Raw genomic sequence first — 24913 nt, forward strand, 5'->3', positions numbered from 1 at the left:
TAAATTTAAATAAATAAATAAATAATTTAAGTTTCCTCTGGAAGAGCAGTTAGTGCTCTTAACCACTGAGCCACGTTTCCAGCCCACAAATCTTTCCTCTTAGAACATAACCAATCACTAAACTGGTCTGGTTGATCTGCTTATGTTCAGAGTGTTTACTGCTATTCTGAAAACTGTTTGTTTCTATGATGTTGAAAGTATGGAATTGTATTCTACTTTATTTTAAATCATATTACTCTTCCCTCAATCTGTAGCCAGAGACTAAAAAATAGCCATCAAACTTAACAGCATATATATATATATAAACTGTCAAAGAAAAAAAAAAGAAAAAAGGTGTGCATGGTGGTATACAACCATAATCCCAGCAGCACTTGACACATAGGTAGTAGGGTTAAGAGTTTGAAGACAGCCTCAGCTATAAAAACCAAAGCAAAAACAAATAACCCGAACCACAAATAACCACAAGGAACTCCAAAACCAACCAATAATAGTAATAATAATAATAATAATAATAATAATAATAATAATAATAATTAATAATAAGTTCTGAAGACTCACACCCACACACCACATTGCATGCCCTTTCTCTGATCACTTAGCAAGGGTATCCAAGTTCCTTTGAAACACTAATCTGCCCCCACTAACTTTACCAACACACTCACAGCACTTACCTGGTCTCCGGGTGTGAGGCCACACATTGCAGTAATGCTAAAGCATTGCATACTCTGTTAGACTGGTGTGCTGTCAAAGTTGGAGGGTTGATAGATGGATAAATATTTACAATTTCCTGAAAAAGTGCAAAGAATCCCAGAGAGCAATTAATCACAAAATTATATCACAGTGTCACAGCACAGTAACTTTAAAAGACCACTTTAATTCCTACAGAAATTGAATTATCCTTTCATCACAAGCATACAGGAATACCTAGGCAAGACCTTTCTCTTTCTTTTTTTCTTTCTTTCTTTTTTTTTTTTGATTTTCGAGACAGGGTTTCTCTGTAGCTTTTTTTGGTTCCTGTCCTGGAACTAGCTCTTGTAGACCAGGCTGGCCTCAAACTCACAGAGATCCGCCTGCCTCTGCCTCCCGAGTGCTGGGATTAAAGGCGTGCGCCACCACCACCCGGCGGCAAGACCTTTCTCATGTGTCTCTAGGAATACTACTATGGCAACAAATGGGTCTCCTACACTTCCTCCTAGGTTTTGCAGCTAGTCTTTATTTTATGTGTTGATGTTTTGCCTGCATGTATATCTGTGCCTCATGTGTATGCAGTGCTCACAGAGACCAGAAAGGTGTCAGATCCCCTGGAACTTGAGCCATAGCTGGTTGTAAGCAACAAGGCAATCAGAACCGAGACTTCTAAAAGAACAGCCAATATTCTTTACCATTGAGCCATCTCTCCAGCTCCCATAGCTAGTCTTTTAATTGAGTGACCCTTATATAACATTTTATAACTTTAACTAATATTCTACTTTATAAAGACGAAACCCATATTGAACACAATCATTTACTTTAGCTGCAAATCTTTCCATAAAACCAATAGATTCTTGGCTACAAGTGTTGAATTTACTGAACAGATTTGAAAGACTATTAGTAATTTGGGGAGGAATTTTATAGGATGATTATTTTATATTATCTTGATACCCTGAGATTGCTTCATTTTAATTTAATTTATTTTCCACCTATAATCACTTTGGCCTGATTCAGTTATTCACTCTTGGTCTTACTTTGTGTGGTGTGTGCACATCACAGTATGCGTGTGGAAGTCAGAGGACAACCTTCAGGCTCCAGATCTCTCCTTATACCATGTTAACCCCAGGGGTCAAACTCAGATTGTTAGGCTTGGCAGCAACCAAATGCATTTACCCATAAGCCACCTCACCAGATGCAGTTCTTTTATTTTTTAAAAACACAGAGATACCGCCTTTAATGCGATAGCGGATACACCTTTATCTCAATATTTTCTTTCCTCAGCCACATCTATGTGGTCTTTATACTATTTCTATGTTCTTCCCTGCTATACAGATCAACTCATTGTATGTCTAAAAGCTGTGTCAAACACAGATTTTAAGGTTCACCTTTCAAACCAACTAAATTCAATCTTCAAATTCAATCTCCAAAAATATGTATTTTAACAAATACTTCTGCTTTTAAAAAATGGTTTCTTACAAATGCTAATATTTAAACAATCACTGGGCAGTGGTGGTCCACACCCTTAATCCCAGCACTTGGGAGGCAGAGGCAGGCGGATCTCTGTGGGTTCAAAGGCAGCCTGATCTACAAAGCAAGTTCCAGGACAGTCAGGGCTACAAAGAGAAACCCTGCCTCAACAAATAAACAAATATTTAAACAACCATTATTCTAAAGTCTTCAAAAAAATTATTTGAGCCAAGGAAGAAGAAAACACACAAAGTGACAAACACGACTGAACTCTGTGAATACACACCCACCTGCAAAAGTGCTGCAATAGTACCGAATGAATGCCATAGCATGGGTGCAAGGTCAGGGACAGATTCTCGCTTCTTGCTTAGCTCCAGCAAAGCATTTTCCCTTGTTTCAGGACTGGACAGTTCATTGATCCACTGGTAGATCTTCTCTCTGTCCACTTGGGCCAGTGCAGTAGGCACAGGCTTCAGGGGAAAACAAGAAAACAAATGCCAATTTATTACAGTTAAACCAAGTCTTATCCTGAAGTAGTGCTTTAGAAAATGTATTTTCTAAATAATAGGAGCTTTAATAAATGCATATATTTGATGTAAAGCAACTTAATCTGTTTCACAGTTAATGAGCCCTTTAGGGGTTTATGTTATAGGTGTATTTGGGCTGTACTGAAAATATACCAGCATGCTTACTACTAAGATGTCTTAAGGCAGAACACTAACAAACAGCTTTCAATAAGACATGATTTAAATATATCTTGGTGGATCTTTATATTGGAATATTATATAGCCCTTTATGAAAAGACATAGCTCAATATGGACTACATTACATAAAAAAAGTGTGCAAAATACATTCCCATAAAAAGAAGGATACGAATGGAAAGAGGTACATTTACATTTTAGCTTTAAGTCCTTTGCCTAGTTCTCATAGAAAAAGTGCTAACAAAACTAAATAAAATAAAATAAAATAAAAAATTAGTAAACCAAACTACCTTCACAAAGTTTAGCCATTTATAGAGTTGTGTGGCCTAGGGTAAGCCATTCAATTTTGTCACGGTTAAAGTGGAGCTACTGTACTAACTACCAGTTTCTAAAAAAAACTACAAGTTCAAAAATATCTTAGAAATTATTTAGATTTGTTGTAAGAGGGAAGCATCAATTTTATATAAGTATACTTCTTATACAGTAAACGCACACCATGTTAAGTAAACATTGAGATGAATTTTGATAAACTTATACATCTTAGTGACTGCCCTAACAATCATGATATAGATCACTTCTATTATCCAAAGTTATCCCCAAAAGTTCTCCGGGGCCTCTTTCAATAACCCTATATAACCTGGTCTAGACAACACAGGTATTTTCTTCTGCTGCAGAGAAGCCAATGCTGTCTAGGAATTACTATTAGAAGGAAAGGCTTCCTCACTTTATCCTCTAAGCTAAGAAACAGGTTAATAAAGGTTTAACAAGATCAATGTCAAACAGTGACTGTATGGCCGAGTTCAATTTACCTAACAGCACTTCCTAGAATCAGTGTCCGCATATAGCCTATACAATTGAAATCACAAACATCCCTCTCCAAGCTGAAGAAATTATTTCTTACAACTAACAGAACTTTCTACAGTCTGTTACAGTACAGTTCATTAATAAATAGTTGGATTTGCATAGTGAGTTGAACTATTAATATATACACAATATCATCTGAGAAGTTTAATTTAGAATATTAAATACTGTCTGGAGAGATGGTTTAGCAGTTGAGAGCATTGGCTGTTCTTTCAGAGGATCCAGGTTCAATTCCCAGCACACGGCAGCTCACAACTATCTTTAACCCCAGTTACAGGGAATCTGACACCCTCACACAAACATACATGCAGGCTAAACACCAATGCACATAAAATAAAAATAAACCGTAAAAAATTCATTTAAAGGGCTGGAGAGATGGTTTAGCAGTTAAGAGCACTGACTGCTCTTCCAGAGGTTATGAGTTCAATTCCCAGCAACCACATGGTGGCTCATAAACATCTATAGAGAAATCTGATGCCCTCTTCTGGCATAACAGTATAGAGGCAGATAAAACCCTCATACATAAAATAAACAAATAAATAAATCTAAAAAACATTCACTTAAAAACAGTCAGGCAGTGGTAGCACATACGTTTAATTCCAGTATTCAGGAGGCAGAGGCAGTAGGCCAGCCTGGTCTACAAAGTGAGTTCAAGGACAGCCAGGGCTGTCTCAAAAACAAACAAGTGAACAAACAAAAAAAACCAAAACCAACAAACAAAAAAAGAAGAGTATCAATTACTTTATAGATAGACCAAGATTAAAACAGGGCTCTGTTCTGGTGCATATTATATCATCCCTTGTAACTCACTAAAGTCAACAGTCTTTCCTTTTAATAAATACATTTAAAACATTATTATCAAACCATATCAAACTAGCAGAGAGCTGTTCTCCCTTTTGGGCTGAATGGTTTCTATGTATAAAATATATTTCAAATTAATTTTTCTTTTAAGATATTCACCAAAGTAAGCCACTAATAGCTAACTATAATTATCACAAAGCCAATGTAAAGAACTGAAAGACATAATTATTTTAAATAAACAGTAAATTGTAAAAACAATTTTCTTCCTTTGGTAAACTGAAAATCTGATGTTAAAGAGAAAACAGCTTTATGATAAGGGTCAACATGGCTTACTGTCTTCCTGATACGACAGTGAATGGGGTTAGACTTAACAGATTACATTTCAAAATTAGGTGGCTCACCATGGGACTTTTATTTAACTCCTTATGTATGTCAAGCTTGCCTTGAACTCACAGCATTCCTCTTGCCTCATCCTCTTGTATGCCAAAATTACAGACTGACTACACTAGACAACATACCTTTGAGTATTAACATAAAGAAATATGATTTAAAAAACTTTATAAATCACATTGAAAGTACTATCTATCCTTATGAGGACCCTATTTTTTTTTAATTTGTTTGTAAGTTAGGGTTTCATTATAGACCAGATTGGAACTTGTGGTGATCTTTCTTTTTCCTTTTTAAAGATTTATTTATTTATCATGTATACAGCATATGCCTGCATGTATCCCTGTGGGCCAGAAGAGAGCACTAGATCTCATTATAGATGGTTGTGAGCCACCATGTGGTTGCTGGGAATTGAACTCAGGACCTCTGGAAGAACAGTGCTCTTAACCTCTGAGCCATCTCTCAGTCCCCCATGGTGACTTTTCTTTATCCGTCTCCTATGTCTTGGGGTTATAAGTTTATGTCAGCTTCAAAGTGACTTTAAAAAAAAAAAATCAAAGTAGGCCCAGTGGGATGATTCTGCTGGTTAAGTGTGCTTGCCATCAAGACTGATCCTCTGAGTTTCACCATTAGGGCTCAACATGGTAGGAGAGAACTGAGTTCCACAAGTCTCTATATATGTGTCTGTCTTCTTTCTCTCACACTAAACAAATAAATGAAGTAAACCAGTAAAGAGAAGCTACATTCTTTGCCCTGAGATTAGGTTTGGCAGTAGTGAACTAATTTTATTTGAGTACATTCCTGCCAAGAGAAGGGCATCTGGGAGTCAGTGTAAACACAAAGATAATAAAACAGGCCAGGAAAATGGTTCAGTATGTGCCTATAGCTCAAATCACGAGGACCTGAGTGTGAACCCCCAGCACCCAAAAGCTAGCTAGACATGAAGACACACCACCTTGGAACCTCATAACTCACAAGTGGAAAAATTGTTGATCAGCTAGTCTAACTGAAATGGAAGGCTCCAGGTTCAGTGAGAGACCCTCTTTCAAAAAGAAACAGGGGGCTGGAGATGGTTCAGCAGTTAAGAGCACCTGCTGTTCTAACAGAGGACCTGGGTTTAAGCCTCCATGGTAACTCAAAATCATCTGTAATTCCAGTTACAGGGAATTACAGAATCCTTTTCTGACCTACAACGTCACCAGGAATGCATATGGAGCACATACATACATGCAGGCAAAAAAGTCATACACATAAAATCTAAGAAAAAGAAAAAGAGAAACAAGGTGGCGGTCTGGGAAGATGGCTCAGTCAGTGCAGTATTGTCACACAGAGGGCAGATGTTGGGATCTCCAGCACCATATAAAAAGCCCTGCAAGGGTGGCTGCCTAAAACCTAGCATTCAGGAACCAGAGACAGAAAATCCCAGGGAAAGCCAGTCTAAATGTTGTCACAAGTTCTGGGTTTAAGAGAGAGGCCAAAAAGATATCTGATGTCAAGTTCAGGCCTAAACACAGACACCTGAACTTGTACCTGCAAACTTTGAACATACCATACATAAAACACTTGAACTTTAAAGAGCAGACAATTACAGAGGAAGACACCTGAGGCTGATCTCTGGTTGTCACACATGCACCAATAGTCAACTCATATGCATACAAACACAGAGTAATTCAAGTGTTCAGAGATGCTAAAATTGCCAGTTGAAATCAGTGAAGAATTGTTATTAAAGGTTTCTCTAATGCCTCTCCTAAAAGTTTACTTCAGCTGTTTTATGACCTAATAGCTACTACAGAAGACTCAATGCCATACTTCCACTAATCTAAGTAACCCTTGGGTCTATAGAAAAGTAATCTTACTTTATTAAAACAGAAACAAGTCATTTAGCTAGGATATGAACGTAGCCAATGAACAACTACTCAAGTCTTTTCCACTCACTTATTTAGAGCGTGTGCATGTGCCACGGGACACGTGTGAGGTGAGGACAACCTGTGGGAGTCACTTCTCTTTTCCCACCATGTGGGTCGGGGACAACCTAGGTCATAAAGCTTGGAGGCAAGCATCTTTACCTTCTGACCCACCTGGCTAAATACATTTTTTCTCACATTATTATACAGCTAGCCAGAAGAGGGTACCAGACATCATTACAGATGGTTGTGGGCCACCATGTGGTTGCTGGGAATTGAACTTAAGACCTTTGGAAGAGCGGGCAATGCTCTTAACCGCTGAGCCATCTCTCCAGCCCCCAGCATGCTACTTTTTTACATAGTGTGTGCAGGACAGAGGTGTGCACAGAGACCTCCTCGATCATTGTTGGTCATATTTCTTCGAGGCAGGGCCTTTCACTGAAATCTGTGCAAGACTGTCAGCAAACTCTAACTTCAGAGCTCTGGGGTTACAGACGTGAAGTCACAGCTGGCTTTTTATGTGAATACCGAGGATCTGACCTCAGGTTGTCATGTTTGAGCAGCAAGTGCTCTTACCTGCTCAGCCACCTCCCTTTATCCCCTTACATTTTCTAATTTTGTGAACAACCCTTCAGTGTTTACTGTCCACAATAAAACAAAAAATTTTTTTTGATGATAATGGAGATGTTAGAATATATTCTGTAATGAGTAGAGTGCAATATATTACATTTCAACTACTTCAGTTTCTTTTGTTACTATCTCTCCAGTAAATAAGGACTTCATTCATTGTCCTTTAACAGTACTTCCTGCGGGGCGGTGGTGGCGCACGCCTTTAATCCCAGCACTCAGGAGGCAGAGGCAGGCAGATCTCTGTGAGTTCAAGGACAGGTACCAAAGCGACGGAGAAACCCTGTCTCAAAAAAACAAAAAAAAAAAAAAAAAAAAAAACAAAACTCCAAATAAATAAAATAAAAAGAACTAGAGCCTATCTCAAGAACCACTCCAGAGGCACAACTTCCAAAGTTGACTCTGGTCTCCTCACATGCACACACTAAATATGAACACATACACACAAGTTTCATTATTAAGCAAAAACCAAGTGTCTTTTCAATAGACTTAGGGTATTGTGGGCTTGCTGCATGTAATCTTCCTCTCAATTTCTAGTAAATGGTATGTTATTGTTTTTTGCCCAGATCAAAATAACATAAGTAGTTTGGATTATGGGAATAAGGGATTGTGAAGGAATTGGCTCAAATTTTTATTCTTTTTTTTAAAAAAATATTTTTTTATGTATACAATAGTCTATCTATCTGTATATATGTCTGCAGGACAGAAGAGGGCACCAGACCTCATTACAGATGGTTGTGAGCCACCATGTGGTTGCTGGGAATTGAACTCAGAACCTTTGGAAGAGCAGGCAACGCTCTTAAACACTGAGCCATCTCTCCAGCCCCAAATTTTTATTCTTAAATCTTGTCACCAACCAAATAGCTTAATGGGTCAGAGCTGCCATGTGGGTCAAACAGCATAACAGATGTTCAGGTTTTTAAATTTATGTACAGCACTGTAAATATAATTGAAGAAATACCTTTTCTTTCTTTTTTTCTTTTTTTGGTTATTTGAGAGAGGATTTCTCTGTGTAGCTCTGGCTGTCCTGAATTTGCTCTGTAGACCAGGCTGGCCTCGAACTCAGAGATTCATTCGCCTGCCTTTGCTTCCCAAGTGCTGGAATTACAGGCGTGCACCACCACCACACAATTGGAAGTGTTCTTTAACTATCCTGCTTCCCATACGGTTGAGTGGCTATTCAGTCAGTATTATTTAAGAGCTTACCCTGTTATAGGAACTGTCCGAGCAGTGGGGAAACCAAGTAAACAGAATTCACAACATTTGCCCCTGATCTTCAGAGGAAGACAAACAACCCACAAGTTAAAAAATAAAAAAATTTAGTAATTACATAACGGGAAATGCATACTCTACAAGAGAAAATGTTGGGGTTACAAGCTACAGTAAACATAGTCTGAAAGTTACTGAGGCAGACTTGCATTTATGGAGGCAGTCCTATGAAACGAAACTAGAGACCTGCTTCTTGCAGCAAAAAAGTGACGTACTTTTTGTCGGAGCGTAAGGAGCAAGTGACAAAAACCGAGCCCATAAACATGACTAAGGACCCCATCATACCGGGCTTGTAGGCCTAGAGTCTACTTTCTCTAAACGTAACCGAAAACCACAGTATGACTTCAGGGAGGTGTAACACGTGATTAGCTTTTCTTGTTCAAAGATAAAATGAGATTTGTGAGGAAGGCTTCAAACACAGAGAACTCTAAGACGCAATCATCCTGAACTTCGGTTCTCTGGATTTCTACATGTAAAGCAAGTGGATTGAGCTAGAAGCCATTTCCTTCCCTAGGCGAGGAGTTCCAGGAGCAAGGGAACAGAGCGAATGGCCACGGTATTATCCTCATCCCCGCCGACTCCCAGCACACAACCGGCGTCCAGAGACTGACGCCGAGCTCCAATGAATCAATGAATGGCCTACTGGGGCCGCACGGGGCGCGGGACCAGGCCTCGGCGCCGGAAAAGATCGCGAGAGGCCGCGCGCCAGACCAGGAGGGGAGCCGGAGGAGAGGGGGGGATAGCTGGGGGTCCGACTCCGCCAAGGTCGGGGCCCGGTGTGGAGATCCCGGACCTCCGGCTAGGGGCAGATGGAGCTGAATTCGGGGCTCGGCTCCGGGATCTAGGAAGAAAGCTGAGACGGGTATCCGGGCGCTGCTACTCACCGCTGCCGTCGCCAGACTGTGCATGTTGGGAGCGGCCGCCGCTCTCCTCCTTCCGCCGGACGCGCCGGACGCGCCGAACCCGCGTCCCAGCTTTAGGGGCTGTGCAGCCGAAGATGAAGAGCCGCCATTCGCCTCCGGTTCGCTCCTCCCCCTTCGCAGCCCTCTGACCTCTCACCTCTGACCCTCCACCCACTGAGCACTTTCCCGCCTACTGACCCTCGGGCTAGGTAATAGTTTCAGACACTTAAGATACAGGATCAAAATGACGTCTGCAACCTACTGGTCCTCATATTCCACTGGCATCGCAGGTATATCCCCAGAGGAGCGAGAACTCCGACTTTCCCCCTAAGGCCAGAGAAGGGCGGGAAAAGGCCGGCCGTATTGGAAGGACACGAATTGCGCATGCTCAGCCAGGCTGAGCTATAGGAAAATGGTGGGCGGTCCGAAGTCGGAACAACGGAGAGTGCGCACGTCTACTACCATACCGTCACGGCAGGGGGCGGGCCGCCCGGGTGAGGGGCAGGGCGTGGTGAGGGGGTGGAACGAATGCCGGCGGGGCGGGGCTTGAGTGTCGACGCGCACGCGCCCAGACTGGTTGCGTCGAGAGTACGTGCGTGCGTACGTGTTTGCGTGTAGTCACAGTTCCCGCCATCAGCGGGTTCAGGTGTGTAGGAGCAGTCGCGGTGTCGCCGTCTGGGGCCAGGAGAGCCCGTTCCTTCTGAGCCCCTCGGCTCCTCCCCCTCTGCGAGAACTCTGTGCTTCCGGCAGGCTCGTCCCGGGCTCGGACCCTCTGGCACAGGTAAGCGGGCCGGGACAGCTCCGGAGTCGAGCCGTTTTCTCCAGCCTCACCCCCCACCCCCGTGCGGTCCGCCCACTCGGCGTCCACTCCAGAGTTCGCCCGGCTACTACTCAGCCTGCACCGGGTCCCCGGACGCTTCCTGTGTCTTACAGGTGCCCCGCTCGAGTGTTTTCCCCTCCGCTTTCCCTCTCCTTGAACGCGGCGCGTATTGTCACTCCCTTTCCGCATCCTCAACCTGCCCCCGCTTTGCTCGGGTTGTGGTGGTCTTGGCTTGCCTCCTAACGAGGCCTGCTGTCTCTCCAGGTGACTTCCGATGTCACACAACCCTTAGACCTTGGATGCGATACTCATTCGCTGTCATGGCCATTCTTTACTTTCCTCCTCCTCTTAAACGGTGCTCACGAGAAAAGTCAGAGAGTTAATTTTTTGTCGTGCATTTGGTTGCTTTCCGTATCTAGCCACTCCTGTTAAGCCCAAATCCGTGGATCCTCACAAAAGCCAACAAAGGAGAGTGAGTCCCATAGTAAAAGCAAAGAGCCTTTATTTTAATCAAGTTTGCAAACTCGGTCTCTCCGCATGTCCAACATATTGAAATATCCGGAGAGCCCCGGGCTCAATTAGAATTGGGTTTTTATAGTAGTAAAGGTGGGGGTGAGGGGTCTTAGAGGTTCATGACCCCTGATTGGCTGACATTTGTCTAGGGGTGTCATGGTGAAGTGCTGGCAGGTGTTTCTATTTACAGTGCTTCGAATGCCAGGAATTTCCTTTGAATGGTCTGCTCTTGGGTGGGGGTCAGGTAATCTGGGCCTGCCAGGCATTGTCTCAGGGTAAACTATTGAGACTCCAGACTCCATTTAAATTTATTGATGGCCAGAGTTCCAGGTGATAATGGTTGGAAGTAAAGAAACTTCCTTTGGGTGACCTGCCCAGACTTAGCTTATCGTGTCTGGCTCTCACACTCCCACGATGTCCAATTTACCAATTTTAAATCAAGATCTGGTAAAAAAAAAAAAAAATGGTAATTGGTAATAAAGTTCCGTGTCTTTGGAGAGTTGTACTATGTACTATAGTGTTTTTCGGGTATTCTTATGGCGAGTTGCAATACCTAATGAATCTCCAGCTGAAATAGATAATCTAAGAGAATGTTGAGGTGGTAAAGAGGCATTTGGGTTTATTGGGTTAGAGATTAGAGGAGGGTTTTGGGCCACACATATAGATACATACATATATGTGTTTGTATGTTATGTGTGTCATTTAACTTGTGTAAATTTGGAACCATGTGTGTGCATGACATTGCCTAAAGAAGAGTACAATGCTAGAGAAGGGTACTTCGGTAGCATGGAGATGCTTAACGCTTAATAATGGGTAGAGGGACTAAAGAGATGAAAAAATGTCGTTGCATACTGGCAAAAGGTAAACGAGGGATGAAAAACTCAGCAACAAACATAATCATTTGTCTTGGTGAGAAATTTAGGCAGGATAAAATGATTCGATTTGGGGCTGGGGTTTTCTTGTGTTGCCGTTCCATTCCTTTCTAAGTTTTAAATTTCACTATATATTGATAATTTGAGAATTTTTATTTTCAGCCCTATATTCAAATAAACGGCTGTCTGCTTCCCAAACTCCACTTCTCCATTCATTCAGAAATAACATACAATTTCTTTGCTTGAAACCCTTCAGTGACTTTCCCATTGCCAAGGTGCTTATTACTTTAAGATAAAATTTCAAGTCCTGTTCTGGGTTCAGGTGCTGAAATGCTTGCCTAGCGTGCCCAAATCCTGCGTTTAAGCCCCAGCGTCATATAAAGCAGGAGAGACGGAATCAGGAACTCAAGAGTTCCCCTCAGATAAACCAGCCTAGGTTACAAGAAGTTCTTGGTGTGTGTGTGTGGGGGGGGGGGGGGGGGAGTTGATTGAGATTCTACATAACCTGGTTTTTGCCTACCTTATTAGATTTAGCTTTATCTTCTGACCTCTTCCTTTCTCTTATTTAACCTTCAGACACACTGATTTGTGTTGACATACAACATTTCTAGCTTAGGCCTTGCAACACACTATTTTGTTTATCTGAATTGTTTCATCCTTCAATCAAATATATCTTCATTTTCAGCTTAAGTAATACTTCCTGAGTAAAGCCTTCTCTGGATTTTTCCCCCCTCTACTCTGAACCTCCAGGTTGGATAAAAGTTACTTTAGGCCGAACCGAGTCCTGCAGATATATCTGATCTCTTCATACACACACTGTAAAAAGTAAACATAAAGCAACTCACTTTTGTTTTCATTTCTCAAGAATTGGTTAAATGAATCAAATTGGAAATTGCCGTTAACTTAGAGAGATGTGAGATGATTTAAGAACCATCTTGTTTGAAAACATAAGTTTTCTGATACTCCCATTAGAACAGACACCTCTTTCTGCAAAGGAAAACAGATGAGTGTGCCTCAGCTGTAGGGTGGTCACTTATCATGCTGGAAGCCTGGATTCTAGCCATGGAAATTTGAAAATGAGCAGGGGACAAAGAGCAACAAAGGGTCTCCAGTTTAGGAAATTTTTTACTTATTCCTGTGTTATCAAATCATTTTCATATTTTTTTCTGTTTTTTGAGGCAAGCTTTTTCTGTGTAGATTTTGGTGTCTGTTCTGGAACTTGCTCTATAGACCAGGCTGGTCTTGAACTCACCAAGAGCCACCTACCTCTGCCTCCAAAGTGCTGGAATTAGATATGTGTTGTATCACTCTCTCCACCCCCCCCACCTCCACCAAATCATTCAGATTTTAGACAGTCTAATGGAAAGAAATCTTTTCTTTTGTAGTTAGAGATAAATCTTATTTAGATCAAATTTCTTCTCTCTTTTATGACAGTAACTTTATCTTATGTGTGTATTTGTTTTATGAACTTTAAAAATATTGTATTATTTGTGTGGTGTCCGTGTAGATGTCCATGCACACGGTTGGGTTGGGAGCATGTGTGCCATCGTGTATCTGTTGAGGTGGTTAGAGGGAGTAGTCGATTCATTCTCTTCCTCTCGGGTCCAGGGATCGCACTCATGCCATCAGGCTTGGGCAGCTAGTGCCTAAGTTCTTGTGTCTGGTTAGGGAGAAAGCTGTGAAAACAACTAGTGTCACTTTAGTTCCTAAGGAGGGTGAGGGGTAGGAAATGGTTCTTAGAAGACTATTGTAGAAAAAGATTTATTGATGGAAAAATCCTCTGAGAGTGGTGGCTGGAAAGTGAATCACACAATGCTGAGTATGCACTGTGGTAGTGGTTATAAATTTTGGTTCCAGCCTGGTGTAGTGGTGTATGCCTATAATCCTAGCACTTGAACAGTGGAATTAGAAGGAACAGTAGTTCCAAGATCTGCCTCTACCTACATAGTTCAAAACCAGCCTAGGCTACATGAAATCCTGTTTCAAAAAACAAAGTAGGGAAAAGGTTTTGGGCATAGTTTTGTCTCTTGGTGGCTCAATATTAATTTCTTTTCCTTTTTAAAAGATTGGTTTACTTTTATGTGTGTTCTTCCTGTATGTAGTATGTTTATATGTATGTGTACCACATCTGTGCCTATTGCCTGTGGAGGTCAGAAGATAGTGTCTTTCCCCAGAACTGGAGTTAATGGATAGTTTTGAGCCATCACATGGTGCTGGGAATCAAGACCAGGTCTTTTGCAAGAACAAGTGATCTTGATTACTAAACTACCTCTTTAGCCCCAAGGATGTGGATGTCCTGTATATGTGTTGCTTTTATTAATTGATGAATAAAATTGTTTTGGCCAATGGCTTAGCAGAGTAAAGCCAGGCGGGAAATCCAAACAGAGATAGAGTAGGCAGTCAAGGAGATGCCATATATCTGCTGAAGGAGAAAGATGCTGGAACATTATTGGTAAGCTACAGCCTTGTGGCGATACATAAATTAATAGAAATGTGTTAATTTAAAATGTAAGAGCTAGCTAGGAATAAGCCTGAGCTATTGGCCAGTGTTATAATTAATGTAGTTTCTATGTGATTATTTGGGTCTGGGTGGCCAGGAAATGAAAGTCCAGTTTCTGTTTACTCCCTGCATAATTTCTTAATTTCTGAAAGCCTCAGTTTCCTTTATGTGTAAGATACAGTGATAAAACCTGTCCTCTAAGATTATTAATATTAAATCAATAATGTTTGATACTTAGCACTGTGTTTAGTAAATGCATAATATTTATTGGGTGGAGTGATGATTTAAAGAAGTGAGTTTTGAATGACTTAACTTATTTATTTTTGAGGCAGCCTCTCATGTAGGCCAAGTTGGCTTTGAAACTAACTCACTATGTAGCTGAAGATGAACCTTGAATTCCTGCTTTACCTCCCAAGTGTTGGGATAGAGGCATACCAGTAAATCTTTTGCTGACAATGAATTCCAGGGTTTCATGCATGCTAGGCAAGCACCCTACCAATGGAGCCACATCCCTATCCCAAAGTAATGAATTTCTGAATTAGGGAAGTACTTTTTGTTTTTTGAGACAGGATTTCTCTGTGGCTTTAGAGCCTGTCCTGGAACTAGTTCTTGTAGACCAGTCTGGCCTCGAACTCACAGAGATCCGCCTGCTTCTGCCTCCCGAGTGCTGGGATTAAAGGCATGCTGCCACCACCGCCCAGTTTATAAATCATTTTTCTAGATGAACAGAGTTAAAAGTTGATGTTGTATTCAAACTTGTGGTAGAATTCCAGAGAAAGGTTTAGAAAAACCTAAAATTAAGAATTTTTTGTTGTTTATTTTTTAAAGAACTTTCTGAAAGGTGGTGAAGATAACCTTTTCCCAGCTTTTAAAAACTACAGATCAACACAACTTAATATTTTCCAGCTTTAAAAGCTACAGATCGACACAATTTACAAGCCGTCTTTTAGATGGTTATGATGCAACAATGTTTCTAAAGTCAACAAAGGATATACTTTTTCACTGACTTAGTTTCAAAATCTAGTAGCAATACATAAAAGCAAGACACTGGGTGATGGACTTGCAGGTTTTTCCTGAGTTCCTCATTCTGTGTTGCATTTTATTTTAATATTTTCAGTAAGAGTGGTCTTTAAATGAGTCTTTTTGACATACATGATTCATTTTTTTTGTTTAAATTTCTTATGTTGAAATTTCTTAAAGCACACTTCTGTTTTCTTTAGCTGAGTTGATGACTGACTCCTGGAGGGATCACTGGTAGAGCTGGAGAATATGAATAGTTTCTCAAGAAAAGTACATTGCTTTTGGCACAAGAAACAGAATAAAGGAGAATTGTTATTTTGTCTAATTTTTCAGTAAAAGTTACTGAAAAGTAAGTATTGGTTTTGTTTTGGTTCTGTATTTGCAGTAATATGCAATAGGCTAGAATTAACAATTTTTAATTATACATTTATGTTTTAGCATGATTTCTTTATCACAGAATGCCTGATATATATGCATTTAAGTAAATGACTACAAAAAGACACCTAGTTTGCAATATGAGCTTGCATGGAATCTCAAACTTGGATAGTTAGCGTTCAAGGAATCTTTTTCTTCTGTTTATAGGAAGTTTAACTAATGCTGGGCATAATGACTCATGCCTGTAACCCCAGCACTGGGCGGAGGTGGGGGTGGGCTAAAACAGGAGAATTGCTATGAGTTTGAAGCAAGCCTGTATTATACAGTGATTTCTAGACCAAACTGGGCTACAGTGTAAGACCCTGTCTTTAAAAAAAAAAAGTCTTTTTTTTTTTAAATTGTTTCTGTATGTACTTCATATTGAAAAAGAAACTTTTTATCTTTAGCAAGTAGGGTAAGCTCAGGAGTGGTTACTGTTCATTCATTTAGTACAAAAGAAATATTGAATGTTTTTATTGTGTTCTCTAGTTTTATGTTCTGTATCTTTAAGTTTTTTCATTAGAAAAAAAGCTGGTAGTCGAAATGGTTAAGAAAATGGTCAACATATGAAGTCATGAAGTAAAATTTTATACTCGTAATCAAAATTTGCATTTAGAATTAGATAGAAATAACATTTTTAAATATCTTGTATACTTTAGTAGATGTGAAATTTCATTTCTAAGTTTTGTTTAATAATGATATTTTAAATAATCAACACCAAGATAATGGTGTTTTATATTCCCATAATGAGCTGTAGAGAAAGAACAAAAGATTTGATAAGACATAAAACTTTTTTTCAGGGAGAGGTAGAAGAAAAGATGGAAAAAAACTGTTAAGACATAAAATCTTTCTTGAGATAGATTTACTATGTGTGTTTGATATACTTGTTGTATAGGCTAGACTCACCTTAAACCCACAGTAATCTTCATTCCTCTACCTCCCAAGTTCTGGTGCTAAAGTATGGGCCACCATCCCAGCTTGTTCATCATTCTTGATCAATGATGCTTATTAAGATTATAGAACACATTCCCTGTCTTCCAATAATATAGGTAGAAACAAAGGAATAAATAACATTTGTAATAGTGTCATGTGTCTATAAGCACAAAGTACAACAGGAATATGGAGGATTTAAATAGCCTCAGGGGGTTGGAGAAGTGGCTCAGCGGTTAAGAGCACTGAAGCTCTTCCAGAGGACCTGGGTTCAATTCCCAATGCCCATATGGCAGCTCACAACTGTCTGTAACTCCAGTTCCAGGGGACCCGACACCCTCACACAGACATATATGCAGGCAAAACATTAATGTTCATAAAATAAAAATTAAAAAAAAATAGACTCAGAGTGAGTTATGAGGAAGAGAACCCAGTGAAAAGTAGTCAGGAAAGCTTCTTAAAGACGGTGACATCTAAGTTGAGCTTTGATTTTAGAACCAAAAGAAGGAATTATGGCAGGTCAGGAGGGGAGAATACATGAAAATTTATAGACATGACCACAGTGTATAAAGATTCAGTGTCATGAGAATACATGGCTTTGGGAATATTTTTTTAGTTGAGATGGCTGAATTGAGGGGATGCATACATTGGCGTACAAAAGAGTTCCACAATAGCCTGAAATGGAGTATAACAAAGGTTTGTTTATTAGGGGGTAAACTCACAGGAAGAATAGTGATCTGCAGCCCTCTGTGTGCTCTGGGAACTGAACTGAATCCAGCAGCCAGGAGGCCTGCTTGCGCTTTTCATTTGCATTTATAGTATCTGAGACCACTCCCGAAGTGGGCCCGTATCTTAAAGGCTGTTGGCTGAAGGAGTTCCCCCAGCACACTTAATTGGGAATAGGTAATGAGGGCCTGAGGCCTTGGTATCATGTTAATGAGTTTGTATTTTATTGTAAAGACGTTTAAAAGCCATTGAGTAATACTAAGATGGAGAATAAATCTATTTGATTTGTAGTTTACTTAGAAAAATACCTGAAAGGCATATGAAGTTAGGAATTCACAGAATTCTAACCTCCCATTTCTAGTCCAACCCCAAAATATATAAGAAGGTCAAAGCTAGTTCTAATGATTCTGGCTTGGGAAATGGGTGTAGAAGAGAAACAACATATTCTTTCTAGTCCTGATAGAAAGGAAAGAAATGTCAAGGACTTGTACAAACAATAGAGCCACAAATAATAGCTACAATGTATTACAAGTGCAGGTGGCTCATTCAGGTTTCTGTAGGGTTACTAGTTTGAGCAAAATGTCGCATGAATAGGCATAGTAATAAATAATAAACTTTATTTTTAATTTATATGTCCAGTAAATTGCTAATTTTTAAATGTGACCACAGTTGGCTCTCAGAAATTTTTGAGGGTGTGAAGAAAGAGTAATGAAGAACTTAAGGTGCATAAGAGTCTTGAACTCTCAAAGTGTTTTTAAATGTCTTCTTTGATTTCTAGTTACTTTCCATGCAGTAACTATAGGCTTTGAACTCGAGGAACCCAGACTTAACACCTCCTCCCTATAGGTGAGTTTTGTTTGATGGCTTTTAAAAATAAATTTGAATTTATTGCTTACAATATAAAATGAGTAATTTTATATGAAGTTCATTTTTGTGAAAAACAAGAAAAAAAGGTGAACTGGCAAATCAAGGTTCACGTGCTAGTAGTTAACTAGATTTGATTGCACCTGAACATATTTACCTTAGTCCTTTCTCTTACCTGGCTGACCTCATAGGCAGTTGATTTGTAACTCCTGTTAACATCTGGTTTATCGAGGTCTTTGAAGAAAGGGGTATTACATAGAAGGAATAATTTAGCACATGGTTGCTAACTCCATAAATGTTAATAGTACTATCAGCTGAATATATGTGTTATTTCATCCCCCAACATTATGTCATTATTGTCACAATGTATGAATGACAGCACTAATATCAGAGAAAGACGTTACACGTTAGTGACAGAATTGGCTCCCAATTTCTAGACCTAATATCCATTTTATACTATCTTTTCTAGATTTTCCAACCGAACCATCTAGGCAGTAATTATATTTAATTTAATATTTAATTTATGTGCTTATCAGCAAGAATCCATTTTATAGTGTTTGAGAAGATGAAAATACAAAAAAATCTGGCTTACAATTTTAGGTATTTGCACATTGATATATGTAATGCTATTTGATAACATCTATTACTATCGTTTTATTTGCATGTCTAGTTGAGTGGTGTTAGATATCTTATCCTATTATTGATTGTTATAAGTCATTTATAAGTATTAGAAGTTCATTCAAGAGGTTGGGAAGATGACTCAGTGGATATAGTACTCAGTGACCAAGCATGATGACCAGAACCCACATAAAAGCTGGACAGAGTACATACATGTCTAGAATCACTGGAAGCTTATGGGTGCACTAGCCTGGTGGATACAGCAGTGAGCAGAAGGAACTTGTCTCAAACTGCTCTACGTATGTGCCTCACGAATACACACACATTATACACATACTCACCAAAGAAAAGAATATTGTTTATTCTGGGATCTTGAATAATTTTGAATATTGAAGTTTAAGTTAAATTGCTTTTTGGAAATGGTAGTGCTGAATATGGATGTATTTTAGAGAAGGGTTAAGATTTTTTTTCTTTAGAGAGTAAATGATTTTTTCCCCCAAATGAAGAAAGATATAAGATGATTTATTAAGTATCCTCTTTAAAATTCTGTTTTTAACCACTTGTAACTTGTATTTTTCTTTAGAATCTGTCAGGTGAACATATATTTTTGCTTTTTAATTTCGTTAAAAGCAATTTATTTTTAAAGAAAATATGTCTCCTCTGAAGATAAATGGTCCTATCAGAGTTCGAAGTATGCAGACTGGAATTACAAAGTGGAAAGAAGGATCCTTTGAAATTGTGGAAAAAGACAATAAAGTCAGTCTAGTAGTTCACTACAACACTGGAGGAATTCCAAGGATGTTTCAGGTATAACATATTTTGATTTGGAGTGGTTCCTTAGTGAGATCCTTTACTAAATAGCCACACTGTCATAGTTTCATAGTTGTAGTAAAGTGGCCCTGAAAGGTTTGGTACTTTTATGTGTTGTTTTATAAATTACTCAGTAGTATTGTTAAGTTTAATAAAGAATAAGAAACAGTCACCATTGTTGCAAAGAAAACTAGTGGGAAAGAACTTAGAGAGGTTTGGGTACCAGATATTAAGCTATTTCAAAAGCCATATTAACATTTGTGACCAGTGATGCATATCTGTAATCCTAACACTTGAGAGGTAGAGGAAGGAAGATCAGCAGTTTGAGGTTATCTTGAGTCACAAAGCAAGTTTGAGGCCAGCCTGAGCTATATGAAATCCTGTCTCAAAAATAACATGGAACTATAAACTGAAATCCCCCCCCCCCGGAAAAAAACAGTAATAACAACAAACCCCATTAGGCCAGAGTTTGAAGGTACACTCCTATGATCCCAGCACTTTAGAGGCTGAGTAGTAGTTGTAATGCACGTCCAATCTGGGCTACCTGGTCAGAATGTTTTTCAGATGAGATTAAGACACATATCACAGAGTGATAGGTCCATGAAGGCCTGTCTGGGAAAATGTGGGACTGAATATGAGCTAAGTGGTAGCACTTGCCTAATGTGCTCAGAACCTAGGGTTCAGTCTCTGACAACACACACACACAAATTAGATAATCTTAGCTCATCTTTTTTTTTCTTTGAAGTAATTGCTAGAACCATTTAATGGAATTTTTTTTAGTGCCTTCTAAAAGTAAGTATCTATGTCCTAAATAACCTTGCCATATGTCATAGTCTTTAATGGATGATTGTTCAGGTCATCTTTATAGCTAGCTATCTTCCTCTAACTGTAAAAACTTGTCACTATCTTTAAAAGAATATTACTATTGGGCCGGCAAGATGACTCAGTAGATTAAGACACCTGTCACAAAACTTGGTGATCTGAGTTTGTTCCTTAGGACCCATAAGGTGGAAGGAGAGTATCAGTTCCCACAAATTGTCCTCTGACCTACACACAAATGCTGTGACATGATACACACCATATACATACATACACACATACATGCACATAAAATATAACACAATTTTAAATAGTTAATTTTCCCCTTCTGTACTACTATTGTGGAGCTAAGAGCTGCTAATCTTTGTGGGTGTTGAATTTAAGAACATAGCTATGCATGGTAACACATTCCTATAATCCCAGCATTTGGGAATCTCAAAGAAGTGTTATAACTTCAGGCCTAGCCTGGTCTGCATAGTGAATTTGAGGCCAGTTTGGGGTGCATAGTGAGACTGTGTCTTGAAAAAAAAAAAAAAAACCAAAAATCAAGGTCTGGAGAGATGGCTCAGTGACTAAAAAACATATACTTTTAAAAGATCTATATTCATCAGATCTTGAGAGATTGCCTGACAGTTAAGAGCACTGGGTGCTGTTTGAGAGGACATGGATTCAATTTCCAGCACCCAAATGGTAGCTCATAACTGTCTTAACTTCAGTTCCAGGGAATCCAATACCTTTTTCTGGTTTCTGAGGGCACCAGGCAAGAAATATACATGAAGACAGAATACCCATACACGTAAAAAATAAATTTAACAGCCAGAGATACAGAGAGATACCCTGTGTCGAAATAAACAAATAAATAAATTTACCTGTGGTAGTTCACGCCTTTAATCCCAGTACCTGGGAGCTAGAGGCAGGAAGACCTCTCTAAGTTCTAGGACAGCCAAGACTACAGAAGGAAATCCTATCTTTTTTTTTTTTAATATTTATTTGTTTATTATGTATACAATACTCTGTCTGTGTGTATGCCTACAGGCCAGAAGAGGGCACCAGACCCCATTACAAATGGTTGTGAGCCATTGAACTCAGGACCTTTGGAAGAGCAGGAAATGTTCTTTAACCTCTGAGCCATCTCTCCAGCCCTAAGAAATCCTATCTTGAAAAATAAAAATAAAATAAATTTTAAAAATTATGTTTATTTTTTCAAGAATATATTTTAAACTTTATGCTTGAATTTGATTGAAATAAACTTTCCAGTTGTTTATACTTTTGAACTGTGAAAATAAGTTGCTGACGCTTTTGTATGTCACATATATTCTATCATAATAGAATGTATAGTGGTACATGCTTGTAATCCCAGCACTGGGAAGCTGGAGACTGGAAAAAGAGAGGCGATACTGGACTACTGGACTTCATTATGTAGTGTGTTCAAGGCTAGCCTAAGTTATACATGAGATTGTCAGACAAAACAGAGGTCAAAGAGGTGGTTGAAAAGGTACATGGTGTGGGGCTGGAGAGATGGCTCAGTGGTTAAGAGTATTGCCTGCTCTTCCAAAGGTCCTGAGTTCGATTCCCAGCAACCACATGGTGGCTCACAACCATCTGTAATGAGGTCTGGTGCCCTCTTCTGGACTGCAGACATACACACAGACAGAACATTGTATACATAATAAATAAATAAATATTTTAAAAAAAAAAGAAAAGGTACATGGTGGAGGGAAAACCAGTTACCACAGGTTATCCTCTGACCTCCATTGACATTCTGTGGCACCGCCCCCAATACTCATAAATTGATAAAATATAGTGAAATGCTGGTCTTAAAAGCTAAATGTTAACTGGGCATGGAGGCACACATTTAATTCCAGCACTCAGGAGGCAGAGGCTTTTTAGTTAAGAGCAGTGTGAGTTTAGAGGCCAGCCTGAAATACATAGTGAGTTCTAGACCAAATAGACTCTATAGTGGGACCTAATCTTTTTTTTTAAATTTTTTTAATATTTATTTATTATGTATACAATATTCTGTCTGTGTGTCTGCCTGCAGGCCAGAAGAGGGCACCAGACCTCATTACAGATGGTTGTGAGCCACCATGTGGTTTCTGGGAATTGAACTCAGGACCTTTGGAAGAGCAGGCAATGCTCTTAACCTCTGAGCCATCTCTCCAGCCCCCTGGGACCTAATCTTAAAAAAAAAGAAAAAAAATGACTTAGCAGTTAAAAGCACATACTTATTTTGCAAAGGGCCCCAGGTAAATCCCCAGTATTCATGTGGAAATAGCTCATGACTGCCTATAACTCCGGCTTCAGAGACCACAATGTCTTCTGGCTTCCATAGGTGCTACTACATAACCACATTCAGATATGTATGCATCCATACAATTAAACATGGAAATAAATCTTTTCGCAAAGTTTATATATTTGAGTTAAATTTATCAAGAAAGAGGAAGAAGGAAAGGCAAATGGGAATGTATGAAATTCAGCAATTTTTAGACTTTGTTGTATAATTTGGGTGAAAAGATAATTTTTTTCTTTTAGCTAAGTCATAACATTAAAAATGTGGTACTACGTCCCAGTGGAACAAAACAAAGTCGCCTAATGTTGACTTTACAAGATAACAGCTTCTTGTCTATTGACAAAGTACCAAGTAAGGAAGCAGAGGAAATGAGGTTGTTTCTAGATGCAGTCCATCAAAACAGACTTCATGTAGGTAAGTACTAATCATCTCATGAGTCTGACATTAATAGATGTAAAAGAACATGATGACTGAGGGTGGGGTGTGTGGCTCATTTGTAGAGCCTACAGTATGCAGGAGACTGGAGTCCCTAACAGATCAGCACACAGGAACCAGGCATGCTAGGCATACGTCTAATTCCAACACTCAAATAGAGGCAGGAGGATCAAAGTTCAATGTTTTTCAAGGCCAGCCTGAGCTATATGAGACAAAAATATGATGGCTGTACACCAATTTTTCTGATGAACACTAATGGGGAAATCCTCAACAAAATACTGTTGGGCTAAGTTAAGTGTCGCCATATAAGAATTATGCTAAATTTATTCCTGGAATGTAAAACTAGTGCAGCATGAAAATGAGTTTATATAATGCACCACAATAACAGACTGAAGGACAATAATGAAGCCACATAATCATCTTGGTGAAAAAAAAAATGACAAGTTTAATATTCTCTCACAATAAGTACTCTAAATAGACTAGGGAGAAGAAGAAAACTATTTTATGTGATAAAGGCTATGCACGTTATGTGATAAAGGCTATGCACGTTATGTGATAAAGGCTATGCATGTTATGTGATAAAGGCTATGCATGTTATGCCTACAGCTGGCACACTTAGTTGTAGAAATCTGGAAGCCTTTTCTATAAAATCAATGACAAAGTTGAATAATGAAGAAATAAATGATATTCAACTGAAAAGGAGGAAGTAAATATCTCTGTTCACTGATAACTTTTATCTGAGTTTTTTCAAGTTAAATATAACACAAACAGAATGGAGTTGTAGCTCTAATGGAGCAGGTACTTAGCATGCACAAGGTCTTATACTGACTCCCTCCACAGAGAATGAAGATGTGGCAGTATGAATTTTCTTTCTTTTTTTTTTTTTTTGGTTTTTTCGAGACAGGGTTTCTCTGTAGTTTTGGAGCCTGTCCTGGAACTAGCTCTGTAGACCAGGCTGGTCTCGAACTCACAGAGATCCGCCTGCCTCTGCCTCCTGAGTGCTGGGATTAAAGGCGTGCGTCACCACCGCCCGGCCTCTTTCTTTTTTTTTTTAATATTTATTTATTATATATACAACATTCTGTCTGTGTGTATGCCTGCAGGCCAGAAGAGGGCACCAGACCTCATTACAGATGGTTGTGAGCCACCATGTGGTTGCTGGGAATTGAACTCAGGACCTTTGGAAGAGCAGGCAGTGCTCTTAACCTCTGAGCCATCTCTCCAGCCCAGTATGAATTTTTTTATGTTTACTCGATATATTACACAATTCTTATACGTTAAGGTTTTTGTAGTTTTCTGTTTAATAGCTAGCTATTCATATGTTTATGCCACCAATCTTGAATTATGTTAACTTGAGTATTTACAAAGAAATGTGGCATAATGGCAAATGCCTGCTGTCCCAGCAGCTAGGAAGCTAAGGCTAGGAGACTGTTTAAAGCCAGTCTGTCTGTTCAACCCTGTTGAAAAAAGGACAGGAGAGAAAGAATAGGGGAAGGAGGTGTACAATAGTGGCACATATACTTGAACTGTAGCACTTGACACTTGAGAAGCTAATGGCAGTAGGATTTTGAGTTTGAAGCCAGCCTGGGCTAAGTAGCAAAACCCTGTCTCAAAAAAGCATTTGAATATATCACTTTTTTCAAATCTTAAACAATGGTATTGAATCTATATTT

The 24913-nt window shown here is 39.3% G+C and overlaps 2 protein-coding genes across 3 annotated transcripts in view; one reads left to right on the forward strand and one right to left on the reverse strand.

Moving 5' to 3' along the window:
* The window catches only part of Cnot9 (CCR4-NOT transcription complex subunit 9), a 19135-nt gene extending 9476 nt beyond the window's left edge, over window positions 1–9659 (reverse strand). Inside the window, exons 1-3 of the mRNA XM_005361633.2 lie at window positions 9592–9659; window positions 2448–2627; window positions 672–787 (exon numbers count right to left, since the gene is read on the reverse strand). Of these exons, the coding sequence (XP_005361690.1) occupies window positions 672–787; window positions 2448–2627; window positions 9592–9615 (320 nt within the window). The 5' untranslated portion in view covers window positions 9616–9659. The remainder of the gene's footprint in view (window positions 1–671; window positions 788–2447; window positions 2628–9591) is intronic.
* Window positions 9660–10219: 560 nt separating this feature from the next.
* The window catches only part of Usp37 (ubiquitin specific peptidase 37), a 68704-nt gene continuing 54010 nt past the window's right edge, over window positions 10220–24913 (forward strand). For both annotated transcript variants that reach the window (XM_005361634.1, XM_026786192.1), the window contains exons 1-5: window positions 10220–10390; window positions 15535–15683; window positions 18183–18250; window positions 19470–19693; window positions 23048–23219. In XM_005361634.1, the coding sequence (XP_005361691.1) occupies window positions 19538–19693; window positions 23048–23219 (328 nt within the window). In that variant the 5' untranslated portion in view covers window positions 10220–10390; window positions 15535–15683; window positions 18183–18250; window positions 19470–19537. The remainder of the gene's footprint in view (window positions 10391–15534; window positions 15684–18182; window positions 18251–19469; window positions 19694–23047; window positions 23220–24913) is intronic.

Source organism: Microtus ochrogaster, linkage group LG4, assembly GCF_000317375.1.
Source record: "Microtus ochrogaster isolate Prairie Vole_2 linkage group LG4, MicOch1.0, whole genome shotgun sequence".
Taxonomy (NCBI): Eukaryota; Metazoa; Chordata; class Mammalia; order Rodentia; family Cricetidae; genus Microtus; species Microtus ochrogaster.